Here is a 17,067-nt window from a genome sequence, read left to right on the forward strand (position 1 = left end):
GCACTGCACTTTGTCTAAATTCCAAACAACTGAAAGGAGGTCTGGTTTTATGTTTACACTGACACTTCTGAAGTCTTAAGCACATACTTTTGGCTTTACTGTAGTAATTAGATTACAGAATAAATTAGAAATTATTCAACTAGGCAAAAATGAACTAGGTCTGGTATTCTAGCACTTAAAAGTATATATAGGGAATGCTTCTTGTCAAATGGTTGATTATGGAAAGGACTGAGGGAATTACAAAACCAGATAATATATTAAAAATTCAACTGAAATTAACATAGTAACTCCAAAGATTTAATTTTATTTGTCTGTACAGCAGAGGGGAGACAATCCCAGTTGCACTTAACTGTCTTAATTTCTACAAAGTAAGGAATTACAGTTCTATGAAAGAATTGTTTCTGTAACTCTTCAAGTCAAATCCAGTAATATTCCACCAAACAATACAATTAAGAAAAAATACAAATATTACTTCAACTCACTCTCCCCTGACCCTCAAACACAGTAAAAAAAATGGAGCAGCCCTGTTAACCCGTTTTCAGGCGGGGTAACTGGTTTGCCCATGCCTTGGAAACAGTTTTACCGTGAAAAAGGAAAAAAAACCCTTATGGCCACTTTAACATTGCATATCAGAATAAACTACTGCTTAAGAAAATCCGTTCTGGAGTAGTTAAACTTTCCCTGACGAGTTGTTCCCCAGCCCCCAACAGGCCAATGTGCAGTTCCCACTGTGACTTTCCTCGCCTGTCACCATCTCCCCCGTGCCCAGCAGGAGGCACTGGTGCCACCAGCAACCAGGACAGGCAAACCCACACATCAACCCTCTCCAATGGGGATGGGTCTACAAGCGAAGCCTGAGCAAGACTGAACAATCATTCAGTGACTTAAAGAGATGCAGGCCTGTGCTTCCTGATCCTTGTTCTAGTTTTCCTTACAGCAATGTAAGTCAGGAGCCCATCTACTGAAGTCAGCAGATTAACCTGAGTGGACCTGCAGAAGTGACACGGGAACAGGACGAGCCATCCTGCACAGGACCCTCAGAGTATTTGAGCCTTCAGCTATCAGCTAAAGATGCCCCAGTGCCTTCAGCTGGGCTTCTGACCAGGCCTCTGTACATCTGTGCAGCAGGATCAAGTTCTGGAAATAGCTGTAAAAATGCAGTTTATAGTCTGCTAAAATGCTGTCTTATAGTTTTCCCCTTCTTTATATAACTTTGAATGATTATCAAATGCTGCTAAAACACTGCAGACAGCTTCATAATAAAAACCAATAATTGCCAACTTCAACTTTAAAGCCAATTTTTTTATATATATTTATAATGGCAAAATTACTTTTCTCTATTTTCATTACATCTTCAATTACACAAGCTTCATTATGACATGGTAGAAAAAAAGAAGCTTTTAGAGAAAAGGGTTATGGATGGATACTTCCATTTTGTCCATGTTTCTTGCAGCTACTCTCCTTATACAGCCTATTAAGGAAAGCATCTGCATCTCATGGTAAGCTAATGGCTGACATTTAGAGTAACCATTCTATTCACTTCTATACAGTTATCTAACCACAACTCCTTTGAAGCCTATTAAAAATTAACTGAGTTGTTCAAAACCTGAAGTTTCGAAACTAAAGTTCATATCAAACTTCAAAATAAATACAATTTAATACAAAATTTTAGGAAAAAAACCCTGAACTTAGAATTGCACTGATGCAAATGCATGTGCTAATAATTAGCTATTTCAGAGCTGTGTGTGTACCTTAAAATGACTCAATATGTGATTTTCTCTAAATCTGGTTACAAGTTACTGGGAAAAGAAAATACTGTCTCTGCAAAATGCCAAGTTCCTCTTACAAGAGCCAGTGTAAAAAATCAGGATGTTTAAAAGCTTCTCAACATTTTGCAGGACAACACCCAAGACCGGTTTAGAGACTGGGATAATCTTTATGAAAGTCACTCTTCCAGAAGTTATAACAGCTGTGACAAGGCGGGCTTCCAGCACGGTCTTCTCTGAAGTCTCCTTTAAATGATGGCATCATGTTCATCACTGTAACAGAAACACAGTAATTAATGTTCTACACTACAAGCAAGTCAACATGAGAAAGAACCACCCAGATTCTGCTGAGAAGATTATTTTGTGTGCAGAGGACACCTTGCTGGGAAGGAGTAAGGACACATTGATCTGGGAGTTACAATCCTCTCTGAGCCAAGTCTGAAGTTAGCTGAACTGTTTTCCTCCAGCTTCACTGATCTCATCAGCAGCTTGTCTTTCACACGTCATTCATGTATTCTTACATCAGCTGTTGCTCAAGCCTGTTTATCCTGTCTTACCCATAACCAGTAGTAAAGTTAATCAAAGCCACTACACACACTCAGCAGCAGGTTCCTTTGTTTTGAAGATGCTGTTGATGTGAATTTTACAATATCCATTGTCCTAGACTGCATCATAAACACCACTTCGGGTAAAGGTGCAGCAGGGACTGGCCTCATTCCATAACCAGTAAGGAGGAGTCAAGATAGAACAAAAAGCCTGAACACCAGTATCCCAACAGGTCTAATGACATCACCTCATTTAAAACAAGCTTCTTGACTGAGATGGATGACACTGAAGAGGAAAGAAAAAGTAAGCTAGCTCTTAAACTAAATGTGAGTAGGTCCTGAAGCCTGGAGTAGAGCTAAGCATAAAAGCAAGTGAGATGGTAAGATAAAAAATTGGTAAGGATAAGAAACTTTGATTAGAATTCACTATACATTAACGGCAAGGGGGAGGAAAACACCAAAGAATGAACAGACAAACAGAGTCTAGGAAAAAGAAGAAATCTTGCGAACTGCAGAAACTTTCAATGAAATGTTAACTATTCATGGACAGGCTAAAAGATAAGGATCATTTTAAAAAGAATAAAATTATTTAATATAATAGATCAGAGAAAAAACAAGACACAGAAGAGAGGCATAATGAGGAATGGCAGAAGTGGCGAAAGACAAAACAACAGTTAAATCTCTTAATTCTATTAATATAATGTACATTAAAGAAATGTGTGAATTCATTATACTCATTTGGTTTTCCTTTTTTCTCTCAAGAAAGTAATAAATGGTCAAGGAATGACCCCTTGGGAACTTACATGGTTCTGTACTGAATGCCTCTTCTGGAATGGTAAGTTTTGCATCCAATGTAGAGAATTACTAGGACTCCAAGAGTCAGCACAATGCCACCTACAAAACTGCCCACGTCAAATCTGGAGGTTTTGACAGCCTCTGATTTTGATGTGGCTAGAAAGAAGAAAACAAAAGGCATAAGTTACAGAGCTTGCAAAATTGTGTTTTGAGGGACTACCCTACATCCTGCCCTCACCATTGATTTATCATCTAAAGACCCACTTAGACAACCAAGATCAACTAACAAGACACAAGCCAAGCACACAAATGTAGGGCTCTGATTTTAAGTCCCATATTCTGGTGACATGGGCACAGCTGACCCAACTGCTTGATGTCTCTTCAAGACTAACTGTTCCTTCTCTCCACCTCCCTTTTCCCCCCTGCCTTTTCTCTCCCCTGATCTCTCTTCCTTCTCTACATGGAGCTCCTGCTCTTCTTAGGCCAGTTCTAGTGTTTTTCATACTCTCCATGAACCAATTTAACTCACAAAGGTGGCCTGAAATGAACCCAAGCATAAAAGGAAGCTGCTTTAATTCAGATTAGCATAGTGAGTCATCCTGCAAGAGGGGCCCAACAGCCTCCAAGTCCATCAGTGTAGTGGTAACACAACACTTGGTATTTGCTTTACCTTGTCTCATGGAATTGTACCCTCACAGTCCCAAGTGAGATCAGCTCTGCAGCCTGACACAAACATTGACACAGACAACATGGCCTCAGGTAAGCCACAGCTGTTTCGCTGCTAGAACTGGTCACATCTGCTACAAACTCCCACCTGAAGACCAGATTGTGCTCAGTTCTATTTGTACTAGCTACATACAGAGTGTTACATGATCAAATTCTTCTGCTGACACCTTCATCTACTCAATGATTCTTCACTGGTATGTGAGCACTCCTGATGTGTTCAGAAGTGCAAGCATGAAGTGATGGAACAGAGCCAGCCAAGTGCAAGAAATATTGAATTCTGCACTCACTGTTTTTGTATTACCAGGTACACTTAAACTGTATTTGACAACTTTTACATAAAGGGTGACTCATGCACAGTCATGCTCTATTCTCTGTTGGGGTAACATTCATTACATTACTAACAGAATTCAGTCTTTTTACTAAGCCAGTAGATATATTCTGAGATACAGGTCAGCTGTGGAAAAGAAGTATTAGTAAAGAGTTCAAATAAACTGCAGAAAGGAGAGCTGAACAAACACAAAAGTTGTATTTAAAATTGAGGCTTTCTCCTTTTCATTGCTGATCTTGTTGCTGGTGGCTGCTGGATAAGACCACTTGCACTTTTTTCCCTAAATCCATCAGGTCTCTCAGTAAGTGGAGTGCTCAGAGCAACATAATTGTATGCAGCTTAGTAATGAATTCCCACTTTAGTCTCGTTTTTTAGCATGCAAATAACTTCCTTCTTCTTTCTTTTTACACTGCTGTCAAACTAGCTGTTCTACAGCCTAGGTGAACATGCATCCGAGCCTTTAGGAGCCTCCTGAACTGTGAACTCACCTGTTACAGAAGTGGAGGAAGGCTTAGAAGTGGTCACCACTGTGATGCTGCCTTGTGGAGATGTGCCTGGTGAGGCTGTGGTGGGTGTCCCTGTCTGGCTGGTTTTGGTGGGCTGAGTTGTCAGGGTCACAGGAGTGGTGGTGGTGTTGGGCTGACTGGTACTGGTCAGATGAGTAGTAATGCTGGAAACACCTGGGAATTTTTGTGATACCACACAGAAAAATTTGTCAAAATAAACAACTGTACACTCATTGAGTAAGATAATATTTATTATACCCAAAGAGAATGACAGAGTAACAACAAAAATGCCACTGCATGGTATCCAGGCTTGCATACAGATTTTCCTTTGGGAAGACCAAACTTCTGATTTCTGAGCCTCAAGGTCAAGAATTCTTTAAAGGAAAAGCTATAAAGAAAACCTGGATAATATATAATGACTTTTAGGTGAGTCAGCTTTTTTTCTTTTTTTTTTTTTTTGTAAAAACTCAGTTCCATAGAATGATGCCCAACTTACAATATGTTAAAATGCAGTAAAATTCTGGATCAAGAGTTACTTTCTATTTGAAGTGCCTGCATTTTCAGATAACAAAGATTATCTGATAAGAACAGGGTTTGCATGAAAGCACCACCCCCCAATTTTAGTAATGATCTGATCTTTCATTTACTTCTGAATGAAACACTAGCATTACTAGGGTTCCATATACATTAAAACATACCACAGAGAATTCTGTATTTATGTGGTAAGGATAAAACATTACAACATTTCAGCTAAAGTAAATGTACTGCTTAAGTAATTTATTTAATCTTGCCAAGGTTAAAACAAAGGCTGGAATGGTTTTTCTCAAGTTTCATTGATGTAGTGTCTTTACTTTTACTTAACACTTCCCCTTCCCTCCTCAGAAAACACTAATAAACTTCAGAATAAAAATACCATGATACAAAACTCAAGAATAGAAATTGCTATTTATAGCAAAATTCCTAGAACTTTCATGAAAGGCAGTCAGATAGAATTATTGTAAAACAATTATTTCTTTTTCTAAGAAGGAACTAACAAGAAACATGAGTCTGTTATGCAACTAAAATTTCTCTAAGCAGACAGTAGGATGCAAACAGCTTTTATGTATGAAAGAATTCTAGAGGGAAACAGCTCCTTTGCAGCTGTCTACTTCTGTATTATTTCTATAGTTTCATACAAGCTGGGCTCATTTTACACACCTCAAAAGCTTTTCAACATGGAATTCCAAATATGGCATTATATCCATGTTTTCTTGAAATTGTCTAAAATTAGAAAAATTGAAGGATAATTTCATTTCAATTCTAGAGTAACCGTGATACTCAATTTCTGCCCTTTTTATACAGCATTTAAAATGCTTCTGTAGAATAAAATTTGTGTTGTGTAAAACATGAAGAATTACATACAAAACTGTGTCTTTGCTAAGATTTAAGTATTACAGCTACCAGTGCTGATATGAGCATCAAAAACTTCAAAAAAACCTCATCAATATAACAATGTAAATATGCAGAAAGGAACTCACCTACACAGCACTTCTGAAACATTTAGCATTAAAACTACTCAAATACCAAAATACAGACTCCTTTGTAAATGTTGTTTTCCTGTTCTTTCATGTTATAACTTATTGTGCCATAAATCCAGAAAACCCTTTGAAATGAGCATGCATTGAGATGGAACAACTGGAACACCATATTCATTTGCTTACCTTGTTACAATTACCAAAATTCAGTTCCTCTATGAAGCATGCGTAAAATACATCAGATAAAATTCAGGGCACATTTTAATACTGACAGGTAAAACTCCCCAAAGGCACAATGATCCATAAATATCAAATGGTTCCTCATTGTAGGAAGTAAGCAAGGAAATGTCTACATGAAACAATCTACAGTTACATGACATGAGACCACACCAGGTAAGTACATTCCTACATGAGTGACACCAAAGGAGGACAAATCTGGATGCAAGTGTCAAGCAGTTTTCTGTGGGTGGGTTGTTTTTGAGCTGGGATTTCTGACTGTCAATGAGCCTTCTGTTTCTGAGCAATACAATGGCTAACTGTTAGATGTATAACATTATAAAATGATGTTACACAAAGTTACACTGGTATTCATTCCATGGGCATTAAATTACCCTATGAAACGCCTGAGTCACGATGAAAAAAAATCCTAATCTATGAGGAATTCCAACACATTTGCACATAACTTTTCCCCCCCTCTTTTCTAGTAGCAATCCTCTTTTTTTTTTTTTTTTTAACTTAATCAAGATTACAGCCATTAAAATCTGTCTAATCTCTAGACCTATCTTTCATGATGTATTTAGCATCAGGCATTTCAAAACATCATTGGGAGGCTATCTGAGGCAGCTGGAGAATTTGGGAAGCTGACATGAATCAGGCATTAATCTGTTCATCTTTGAAAAATCTTACCCATAATAATTTACAGAGTGAAGATGAAAGAATATTTGCTAGCAACATCTGTCCTTTTATTTCCCTAAGATGGGCTTCATCAAACACTACACTGAACAAACCTTGACTGCCCGAATTATTTTTTATTAATTAAAAAGGATGCATGCCAGTAATGTAGTTCAGGTTTATGATGCTTTGTTTTTAAAAGAGACAATTGTTTTACATAGTTTGCTATGTAAGTATTTAATTAAGTATTTCATGTGTTTAAGTATTAAATAGCTATGCTATAATCATAAATTTTAAAAAAATATATATATACCATATAGATAAGAATCCTTAGAGCACTAAAGGAGTAGGAGCGTGTACTGCTAACTCAAAAAGAATGGGCATAAAACTCAAATTGTGTAAGCACTGTGCTAACATGCAAGACTATTATGGAATGCCCTTCCTAAAATAAGTACTTTCTAATAAATACTTTCTCTTGCATGGAAAATGATTGAATGAAACAGACTTTTGCTTCCTTCTTCCCCCTCCCAAAAAATAATGGCAAAGACTTTAAGCAAAATTAAGTAAGTACATATACCCACTAGTCTTAATTCTGAAGAGGTTGGGACAGATAATCAAAATACATGAACACTGTATTAAAATCTATAACATTTCTAATGGGAAAAAACCAAAAAAACCAAAAGGATGGCACAGCTCTCTGTTATTTATTCTATGCCTAGCTGTAAAGGGCTCAGGCCTCTTTTTAGTGTAATTATCCAAAACTAGTAAAACTCAGACCTCTCCAAGAAACCTGCAAGAGCTGGAGCAGAAGTCAAAGGAGCACAGAGTGGGTGAAAGACTGTGGCTTCACACACTTAGGGGATGGCCATAAGGGAACAGAGATTACAGAAATCTCGGGACTTTCCAAGTTAGACATGCTTGAACTGCTACACTGCAGGCAATAGAATGAGATGCTGCACCACTTGCTTGCTATCAAAAGGAAAGTCCTTGCAAAGATGTGGGTTTTTTTTCCCTTCCCGTGATTATTTTATACTTAAAAAACAAGCAACTTTTGAGTGTGTTAGCTCAGAGTTTATCTGGAAATTACAGAGACAAAATATAAGAGTTGTATTAGAAATGAAATGACATAGCTGGGACTTTATGATCAGCACAAAACCCCACAAATACACAAAGCATCTTAAGAAGACACAACATTTCTGCTCTGCTTTCACATAGCTCTTAGCACAAAGGAGCCTCAGACTCTAGCTTCTCTCAGATGCAATAGTCTATCTGTGCATCACAGCCTGAACAACTGCATGACATTAACGCTTATCCAGCCCTTACTAATGCAGTGAAATCTACCTGTGCAAGTTCTTCCAGAAGATTAATGTTTTAACTCCCTTTTTTAACTTACTTACAGTTGTTATGAAGGAAATACAGTAGTGCTAGAACAATGAAAACACACTCATGACAAATTGTTCCACTTGACTGATACTGGCTTAAATGTTTCTATTTTGTGCTAGGACCTCTCTAAGGATTATTTTCTATGGTGCAGGAAATTACTTTAAGTTGTGCCAGGGGATATTAGAAAAAAAAATTCACTGAAAGAGTGGTTAGGCATTGGAATAAGTTGCCCAGGGAGCTGGTGGAGTCACCATCTCTGGAAGTGTCCAAGAGAAGCCTGGATTTGGCACATGGAGATACGGTTTAGGGGTGATTATGGCAGTACTACACTGATGGCTGGACAGATAATCTTGAAGTTCTCCTCCAACCTTGATGGTCCTGTGATTCTATAAGTATTATATGAAAGGAAATAGAGTCCTATTCTTGAAATTCAAGCTCCCAGGATTTCATTACACCCCAAATCTGTTTATTCTGAAATAACATTAAACAGATATGCACTGCTTGCTTAACAACATATTCATCTTTACTTCATGAAAATGGAAGAAGCTTGCTTAAAGATGAAGAATAAACATTAAAAAAAAAAAAACTTCTTTCAATTTTTTCTTGAAGTTAAATTTTGATTCCCATGTTTAAACAGTATCACAAATGTAATTACTAATGAAGTATGGTATCTAAATTTGAAAAACAATATAGCTTCTTTTCAGAGTTATTTTGCATGTTGCTTCCCAGCCTTAAAATAATAACACCTGTCTCACATACCCACTTTTGATGGCCTGTTCTTTATAATTTGGTATGATCAGGGTTAGGTTTGAAAGTAACTTCTAGGTTCACAGTAATGAACAGATACATACCTCCTGTAGATGTTGCTGTAGATTGTGTGGATGATGCAGTGACAATGGGTGAACTGCTATTGTCTTTAAGGGAAAAAAAGCAACAAGAAAATCAGTACTATTCATTTTAATTTTAACATACTATAATTAAGTTACCCACAACACAATACTGTCCTCAGGGAATCTGTGCCTGGAGACTACAGTTGGGAATACAGCAGAGAGTGGTCCTTCCCAAAGCAGATGGTTTTTATCCCTCTGCAAAATGCTTCCAGATCTCAGTGCAACAAGAACATAGTTAACACTGTATGCACAGCAGAGCCCAAAGGGCTTGCATCTGATTCTTTGCACATCCTCTGTTTGTTGTGTTCCACTTCTATGTCATGTTTTATTCTGTCTGCTGTAAAATAGCCATACTGTCACTAACCTTCTTAATCTACTTATGCACTATGAGGGAAGGCAGCTTTTAATTTTATTTGTCTATTTCAGTTCTATTTTCTGTTCCCTGATCTCTTCTTTCATTTTGTTGCATCTCTGTTGCAAACTGGGATGATACTGAAGTAGGGGCAGACAGATACTCTGAGAAATATGTCACTGCATACTTAAGTTCTCTACACAAAAAAGTCCCAAGAATGTACCTGTTTCCAGACATAAAATGTAACCCAGTTTTAGTGGTTTTACCTTCTCTCATTTGTTTCACTTCTCCTTTTCCAGTTTTCTTTTTCTTGTCCCTCCTTCCTCCTTACAGTCCTCCTTCCTTCTAGGCTTCTCAGGCACGCTCCACTCACTTCTCTCCACACTGTTGCATGCCTCTTCTGTATTTCTCACAGATTACGTGTCCTTTCCTCCTGGCAAAGATCTACTGGGCTGCTCCTGCGAGTGTCACTGCCCATATCTTCCTCCCTTCATTCTGCACCATTGTGAAAGCCCATTCTATGATCACTCCTTTCTCTGAATTGTCATCTTTTACAGCACCCTCCCAACACTGGCAAGGTTATGTGCCATGCAGCAGCTCTGCTGCCTTTCAGCATGGCTGAAGAATATAACCTCAGAGATTAAGAGGAGAGCAACAGAGCTACTGCAATCAAGAAGCAGACCTACACTTACTTCCTCTGAATGGATCTGCTGTTCCTAGCACTGGAAAAGTCTAGTCTGAAACTCTTTGCAATTGCATACATTATGAGAAAGGTCCAGTTAAGAACAAATGCATTAAATTTACATCTTTATACCAAAAAACGGTAGGGGGGGTGGAAATTACAGAGCGCATTACATTGCTTTTTGTTTGGTATAATCACAGCCAAGTAGCCCCCCACACTGTGTACTGAACAATCAAGTCTTATACTGACTCTTATAATTGGGGCATTAAGTTGCAGATTTAATTGCCTTTGAGAAAGGGTCTATGATTGTACAATTACAAACACATTCATTCTTGCATATGTTGACTTTTAGCCCAGTATAAGCCATGGATATGCCTGGGGTTAAATATTTTCCACACAGGCCCAATACTGTAGCCAGAACACATCTTTGAGTTTCCCCCATGTTCTAAGTGCTTTCTTTGGCAGCCCTGGGACAGCTCTGGATGTGGACTGCATGTTCATACAGGTAAAAAGAGCCACATCTACTGCCTGGAATTTGGGTGTGAGTCAGTACTGCAATTAACACAAGACAGAGTGAGTTAATGAACAGAGTAGTGTTGGCTAACAGCAAATGAGATGACTAAAGTAGTACAGGGCAAAAATGACTCAAATCAAAAAATGCTCTGCCTTTATCTGAAGATCACGGAATTCTAATTTAGCAGACTTCTTGGTTCTCTTTTAATTGTAAATTGACATGGCCAGGTGTTCCTAGTTCTATACACAGCATTTTCCCATTTTATTTCTCCTCTGTTGCTCTGGGGTACCCAAGGATATGTGAATTGAATCATGTTTTACTGTTCCCCTTAAACATCTTTAGTTGTCTCAGAACAGATGTGGCAGAGTACCTCCCTTCTGTCCTACAACTGCTCACAATTCAATAAAATAAAATAAAGGGCAAATTATTTTTAAGGCACACAATAACACATACTGTTTTTCTTGATGCTATTGAGGAACAGTAACAGAAATGTCAAAAGTATTACCTGGCAACCTACTGCCTGGAATGGGAGTAGTGCTGTTCACATTGTTAGTGCCGTTTGTGACGTCATTACCTACATTAAAAAACACAGGAATAATAAGATCGTTTTAGGTGGAAGAAGGAAAAAAGGTTCAGCATCTGCCACTTGCTTTGGGCATATAAATGACTAATTTACCTTGGACAGGAGTCAGTCATGATGATGATATAAAAGTACATTAGCACAACAGCCTGCTCTGAGCGCATTAAAGGTGACATAATTTATACTACCCAATCACCAAATGAACTGAAACTCCTCTCATCCTTGTTTTATCTTTTCCATCATCCCCATCCCAAGTTTTCATCTTCCTTGAGATGAAATGAGACTGAAAGAGGCAAAAGACCAGGCACTTTCCTTCAGTAATAACATCTGACCTACATCACCTACAGCAGAAGAGAAAGAACTTCTCACTTCTATCTCTTCCTGTGAAGTTTGCCAGGCCTTTTCAAGCAGATAGGTGCTTCTCTGGCCCTAAATGGACAACAGTGATAACACAATTAGCTCCACTAAGAAGTAACATTATTCAGTTTGGGACTAAGGGCATGCTAATGCATCCACTGAGCATTTGGAAGGTGGGGAATGGGACTGAGGATCATACCTCCAAAGTAGTGATAAAATTTAAACCACAGAGAATTAATAGACTGACATTCACAGACATACAAGATGATCAATTGTGGATTCTTTCTTTAACAAACAGTTTAGTTCTGATCACCTAATATTGTGTAAAAGACAAGCAAATAACCTGAACTAAGTATCATAGAAATAGGGAAATTTCTTCATGCTTACAAAACCTTAGTCAAAGTCTCAAAATGGTGAAGTTTGCAAATACAAATGGCAAAATAACTTATTCTATCTCATCCCTACAATCTCAAGACTGAGGGCAGCACTGCAAAGTATGTTACACTGTTTAATTAGGGAGATTAGGGAAAACAAACAAACAAACAAAGGATAGGACACTCCTAAACTAAGCTTCCCCAGAGAGGACACAATCCTGCTAAAACTGTTCTATATCACAGCAAGTTCCCCCACATTAAACAATTATTTGATTAGGAAACCTAAGCCTCCACAAAACTGGCATTACGTCCCTCTTCAACAGCACACAATGTTTTTTTTCTGCAGAGAAATTTTTTAACCAGCAGAAAGGACTCGGTATGTAATTGGCTAAAAGAGAGGGGAAAGAAATAGAGGTGGCAGTAAAGGCAGGACTGTATTAGTTTAGTTCAGATCAGCTTGGACTGCACACCTTGAAAGACATCGAGGACCTTATCCAGTTTGAAAGATGCTTATTTTTTTTTCCTTCTTAACAAACACAAACACTGGTAAGTTTCTTCATTTGAATAACATGCATTGGCTCCAGAATACAAATACTCCTTAAAATGGAGTTCTGCATAAGCATATTCCACATTGGAACACATGGCAGTGAATGGGACAAGGGAGATAAAAAAACATCTTAAAATGATACTACTCCCTAAGTGTTCTCTATCCTGAGACTGTGCCTTTGAATATGAAGCTGCATGTATCACTGCAGTGGCACACAGGAAACTTCAGAGGCAGTAAGGACTCCTGGGTTAAGCAAAGCAAAAAGCACCACAGCTTTTATGCAGTGATGGCTCTGACAAGTAGAACCTCTCATCCCAGACCACAGGATTCACAGTTCAACTGTCCCAAAGCACAACAGGGAGGGGTTCTGGCCTTCTCCAGGAAGCAGAAGGGGAAGGCTTAGAAATCCACACTGACCCAGGTGTAGACACACATGGGCTAGCACAGGAAGGAAGGGGGGAGAGCCAGCAAGCAGCTGCAGCATCCTGTGCAGGAGCAGAGGCCGAGCTCTTGGGGCCACTGCATCAGCTACAACATCAGGCCTATGAATCTTAAGCAGAGATTAAGAAACTCTGTGCTGAGGTCTATTCTCCCTGTGTCCCAGAAGAGAGGGACAGAAAGAAAGGATCTCTTGTTTTCGTTTTTCCTTATTAAAGAACCAACACAAGGATATACCCAACTTAAAACTGGATCAGAGCAGCACAAACTGGAAAAGGACAGAGATGGCAGGATCAACATGATTTTTGTCCAACAACTCTGTTTTGCTCTGTTTAAGGTCAGGCACAGGTGCAGCTAAAAAACCACAGAACTGTGGCTGGTTGGGGTGTATCTGAAGGCAATGTGCTTCCTGTGAAAGCCCCTCAGAGTTTGGCATTTTGAGTGCTTCCAGGGCCTCTTGTGGTTTTGTTGTTGTAGTGCATCAAAAGTCACGAACTGGAGACAATTTTGATATGCAAACTTTCAAAAGGGCAAAATCAGCCCAGTTATTCCTGTTTCATAGCTGGAATTGAGATTTCTGAAGCGGCAGAGACTGAAGATTTGTGCTTGTGTGTTAAACAAATGCATTCAGAGTGAGTGATAAGGGCAGCCCTGATACCTGCTAAAAATGAAAAGGACAGGATGTTGAATGGACTTGATTTTGTTAGGCCCTGCAAAAATCAACACAACGGAAAATAGTAATTTGGAATCTGTAGTCTCCAGCTTAGACACATACCAAATTACTATTCTCCATAGCTGAACCCTGGTAGATGGAACCTACACAAATGAATGGCAACAGTCAGTCAACTACCTGCATGTGACAAAGGTCAATTTGTTCACTCCAACCACCACTTAAAAGATAAACTCATATCTAAGGGCTCACGTACTTTATGTCCAGTATAGCTAAACTTTATGCTGCAGAAAATGTTGGTATATAAACTCTCATTTTTAATAAGCACAGCTTTACATATTCATTTTGGAGACATGGCAAAAGTCTTATATAAAGCTCTCTCAAAAGCAGCATGCTTTTCAAGGCATGGAGGGCACAGAGGGGAGTTTTATGCCCATCATTCTGCTGTTGTTGGTTTAAAACCCCAAAAGTACAGAAGGACTGACAATGTGCACTCCAACACAAAAATCACCCACTTGCTCAGTGATGTCCAAGATATCCAGATGAGGAAGAGTTGAGGTGCTGGAATGGTTAAAGAGATCTTAGAGCAATATGAATATAACCTGTTCTAAGAGCAGTGTTTTCAGGCCTGGAGGCTGCTGCTGCTTTTAACTGTTTTTACTGTGAGTAGTTTTATGTACAAGTAAGTTCTTGGAAGATGTCACTAGCAATCTTTTCTCAGCACAACAGGAAGGGGGTGGGGGCCACTTCCTGACAGGGAAAGGGGATTCTCCTTACTCAGGTACTAGGAAGCCAGATGGATTTTACATAATAGTGGGAAGGATTTTTTTCTAAACCGTATTATTTTAGTTAAAAAACGTTTTTTCCATTGACTTGACTGACACATAGAAATAAACTGTCCAGCAGAGTAAAAGAGCAGCATTATATTGAAATAACCAGACTGCACAAAAATATTAACTGGAGTGAGACACATCTACTGCCACTTTCACTTTTTGCATATTGGAGTATTTGATGGGGTTCACACTTCCTCCTGTAGTGTTCATTAGATGATCACAAACATCTGCTGAAATCAACACAAATCTCAGCAGCACTTTCTGGAAGTTTCTAAGTGGATTGAGGGGAGGAAAAAAAAAGCTATTTCAACAGCTACATTAAACTGAGCCTTAAAAGGGCACAATTCTTTCAACAAATCATAACTGAGCTCCTGACAACCAATTCATATACAGAGGAAGGACTACAACTGAGTTTCAGGAGTTGCAAGAGATCACCCCTGCCCCAGGAGACAGCAGTGACTATATATTTTGAGTTAAATCACTACATGCACTCAGGAAGCAACATGATAAAAGACAGATCAGGGCAATCTCATATCACATGAAATGACAGGCTGTTGTTAAATAGAGGCCATAAGATCTAAGCAAAGCAATAAACAGGTTACTTGTTAACTCCTTTTAAAGGAACTTGCCCTTCTTTTTAGAAGGGCTATTATAAAGCTGTTTACATTTCTCATTCTATTTTTTAAAAATCAGTTTATATTACCACTTCACCAGATTAAACAATAGCATATTAACACTGCTGGACTGAGATTCCTTAGCAGTAATTACAGCGGGTCAATTCCAGTACACACCATCTTTTGGCTTCTTTACTTTGGAAAATTGTGTGGCACCGCATGGCAGTCTTCCGACAAGGCAACCCTGGCAGCACAGACCTGTATGTTTCTCGGCTTATTTCAGAGCCTCTCAACGCTGATGCCCTGACTGTGGTGCTCTGAGCACAAGGCAGTGCATTTGCTAGAACCACCCACTACAAAGGGGCACTGCTGCCAGCGCCTGCCAGAAGCGGGACAAAGCACAGCGGGTGTCCGAGCCGCAGCGCCACCACCAGCCCCGAGCGCCGAGCCCCCAGCACAGCCCCGGAGCGGGCAGGGACCGGCCCCGCCCCTGCCGGGGGCTCTCCCGGCCGCACAGTGCCCCGAGCCCCGAGCACAGCCCCGGAGCGGGCAGGGACCGGCCCCGCCCCTGCCAGGGGCTCTCCCGGCCGCACAGTGCCCCGAGCACAGCCCCGGAGCGGGCAGGGACCGGCCCCGCCCCTGCCGGGGGCTCTCCCGGCCGCACAGTGCCCCGAGCCCCGAGCACAGCCCCGGAGCGGGCAGGGACCGGCCCTGCCCCTGCCGGGGGCTCTCCCGCCCGCACAGTGCCCCGAGCGCCGAGCCCCCAGCACAGCCCCGGAGCGGGCAGGGACCGGCCCCGCCCCTGCCGGGGGCTCTCCCGCCCGCACAGTGCCCCGAGCCCCGAGCACAGCCCCGGAGCGGGCAGGGACCGGCCCCGCCCCTGCCGGGGGCTCTCCCGGCCGCACAGTGCCCCGAGCGCCGCGCCCCCAGCACAGCCCCGGAGCGGGCAGGGACCGGCCCCGCCCCTGCCGGGGGCTCTCCCGGCCGCACAGTGCGGGGCCCTGGCTGCGGCTCCCGGGACGCTCCCCGGCTCCCGGGCGGAGCCGCGCCCGCGCATCCCGGCGGGCGTGCGCCCCCCAGCCCAAACGCTCCCCGGGGGGCTCTTCTGCCGCTGTAGTTTCTCTTTACGAACATCCCTTCTCCGCTTTCTGTCACAGCTCCCGAAAACGCCAGCCGTGCCACCTCCCCTCCCGATCGGGAGCAGAGCGCCAGCGACCGCCGCCCCGTCCCGTCCCGCTGCCGCGCCCCGTCGCGCTCGGGCAGCCCGGGCTCAGCCCCGGCCCCGCTCCGGGACGAGGCCTGGCTCGGCCCCGCTGTCGCCACAACTCCGCTGGGCCGACCAGCTGCTGCGAGGGGCGCAGGAGCGGCGCCTCCGCCGGCCCGTGCCCCCGGGCGCTACTCACAGGAGCCGCGGGCGAGCAGCAGCAGCAGCGCGCAGAGAGCGCCGCGCAGGAGCCGCATGGCCGCGGAGCCGCCGCCGGAGCTGGCCGGGCGCGGTCTGCGCGCTGCCGGGCGAGGGGCGGGCCGGGGCGGGGCTGCGCGCCGCGATGGGCGCGGCGAGGTGCGCTCCCCTCTCTCCCTTCTCCCGGCATTTTCCGGGAGGCTGGGCGGTGGGGCGCTGCGGTATCTGTAAGGGGAGACTAGCGAGCGGAGGGATGTGCGTGCTTCCCCAGGTGCTTCAGAGGCGACACCCGAGCGGCGTTCTGGTCTGCGAGCACCTGTGGGACAGCGCCGAGCTCCAGGAGCGCCGCCTGCGAACAGC

At 42.0% G+C, this 17,067-nt stretch overlaps 1 protein-coding gene across 1 annotated transcript; it reads right to left on the reverse strand.

Annotated features, from left to right (window-relative positions):
- Positions 1-283: 283 nt before the first annotated feature.
- TMEM123 (transmembrane protein 123) lies at positions 284-16,805 on the reverse strand. Its single transcript, XM_021529336.4, has 6 exons — positions 16,709-16,805; positions 11,398-11,466; positions 9,306-9,368; positions 4,649-4,840; positions 3,115-3,262; positions 284-2,039 (listed from the first exon to the last, which is right to left on the reverse strand). The coding sequence occupies exons 1-6, from the start codon at positions 16,764-16,766 to the stop codon at positions 2,015-2,017; spliced, it is 555 nt and encodes a 184-aa protein (XP_021385011.3). The 5' UTR covers positions 16,767-16,805; the 3' UTR covers positions 284-2,014.
- Positions 16,806-17,067: the final 262 nt, after the last annotated feature.

Source organism: Lonchura striata, chromosome 1 (assembly GCF_050655825.1).
Source record: "Lonchura striata isolate lonStrDom1 chromosome 1, ASM5065582v1, whole genome shotgun sequence".
Taxonomy (NCBI): domain Eukaryota; kingdom Metazoa; phylum Chordata; class Aves; order Passeriformes; family Estrildidae; genus Lonchura; species Lonchura striata.

Coding starts and splice junctions, on each gene's coding strand:
- TMEM123 (XM_021529336.4), bottom strand. CDS start 16,766: ATGCGGCTCCTGCGCGGCGCTCTCTGCGCGCTGCTGCTGCTGCTCGCC. Junction 11,467..16,708: donor GCTGCTCGCCCGCGGCTCCT/GTGAGTAGCGCC, acceptor TTTTTAATGTAG/GTAATGACGTCACAAACGGC. Junction 9,369..11,397: donor TCCAGGCAGTAGGTTGCCAG/GTAATACTTTTG, acceptor TTTCCCTTAAAG/ACAATAGCAGTTCACCCATT.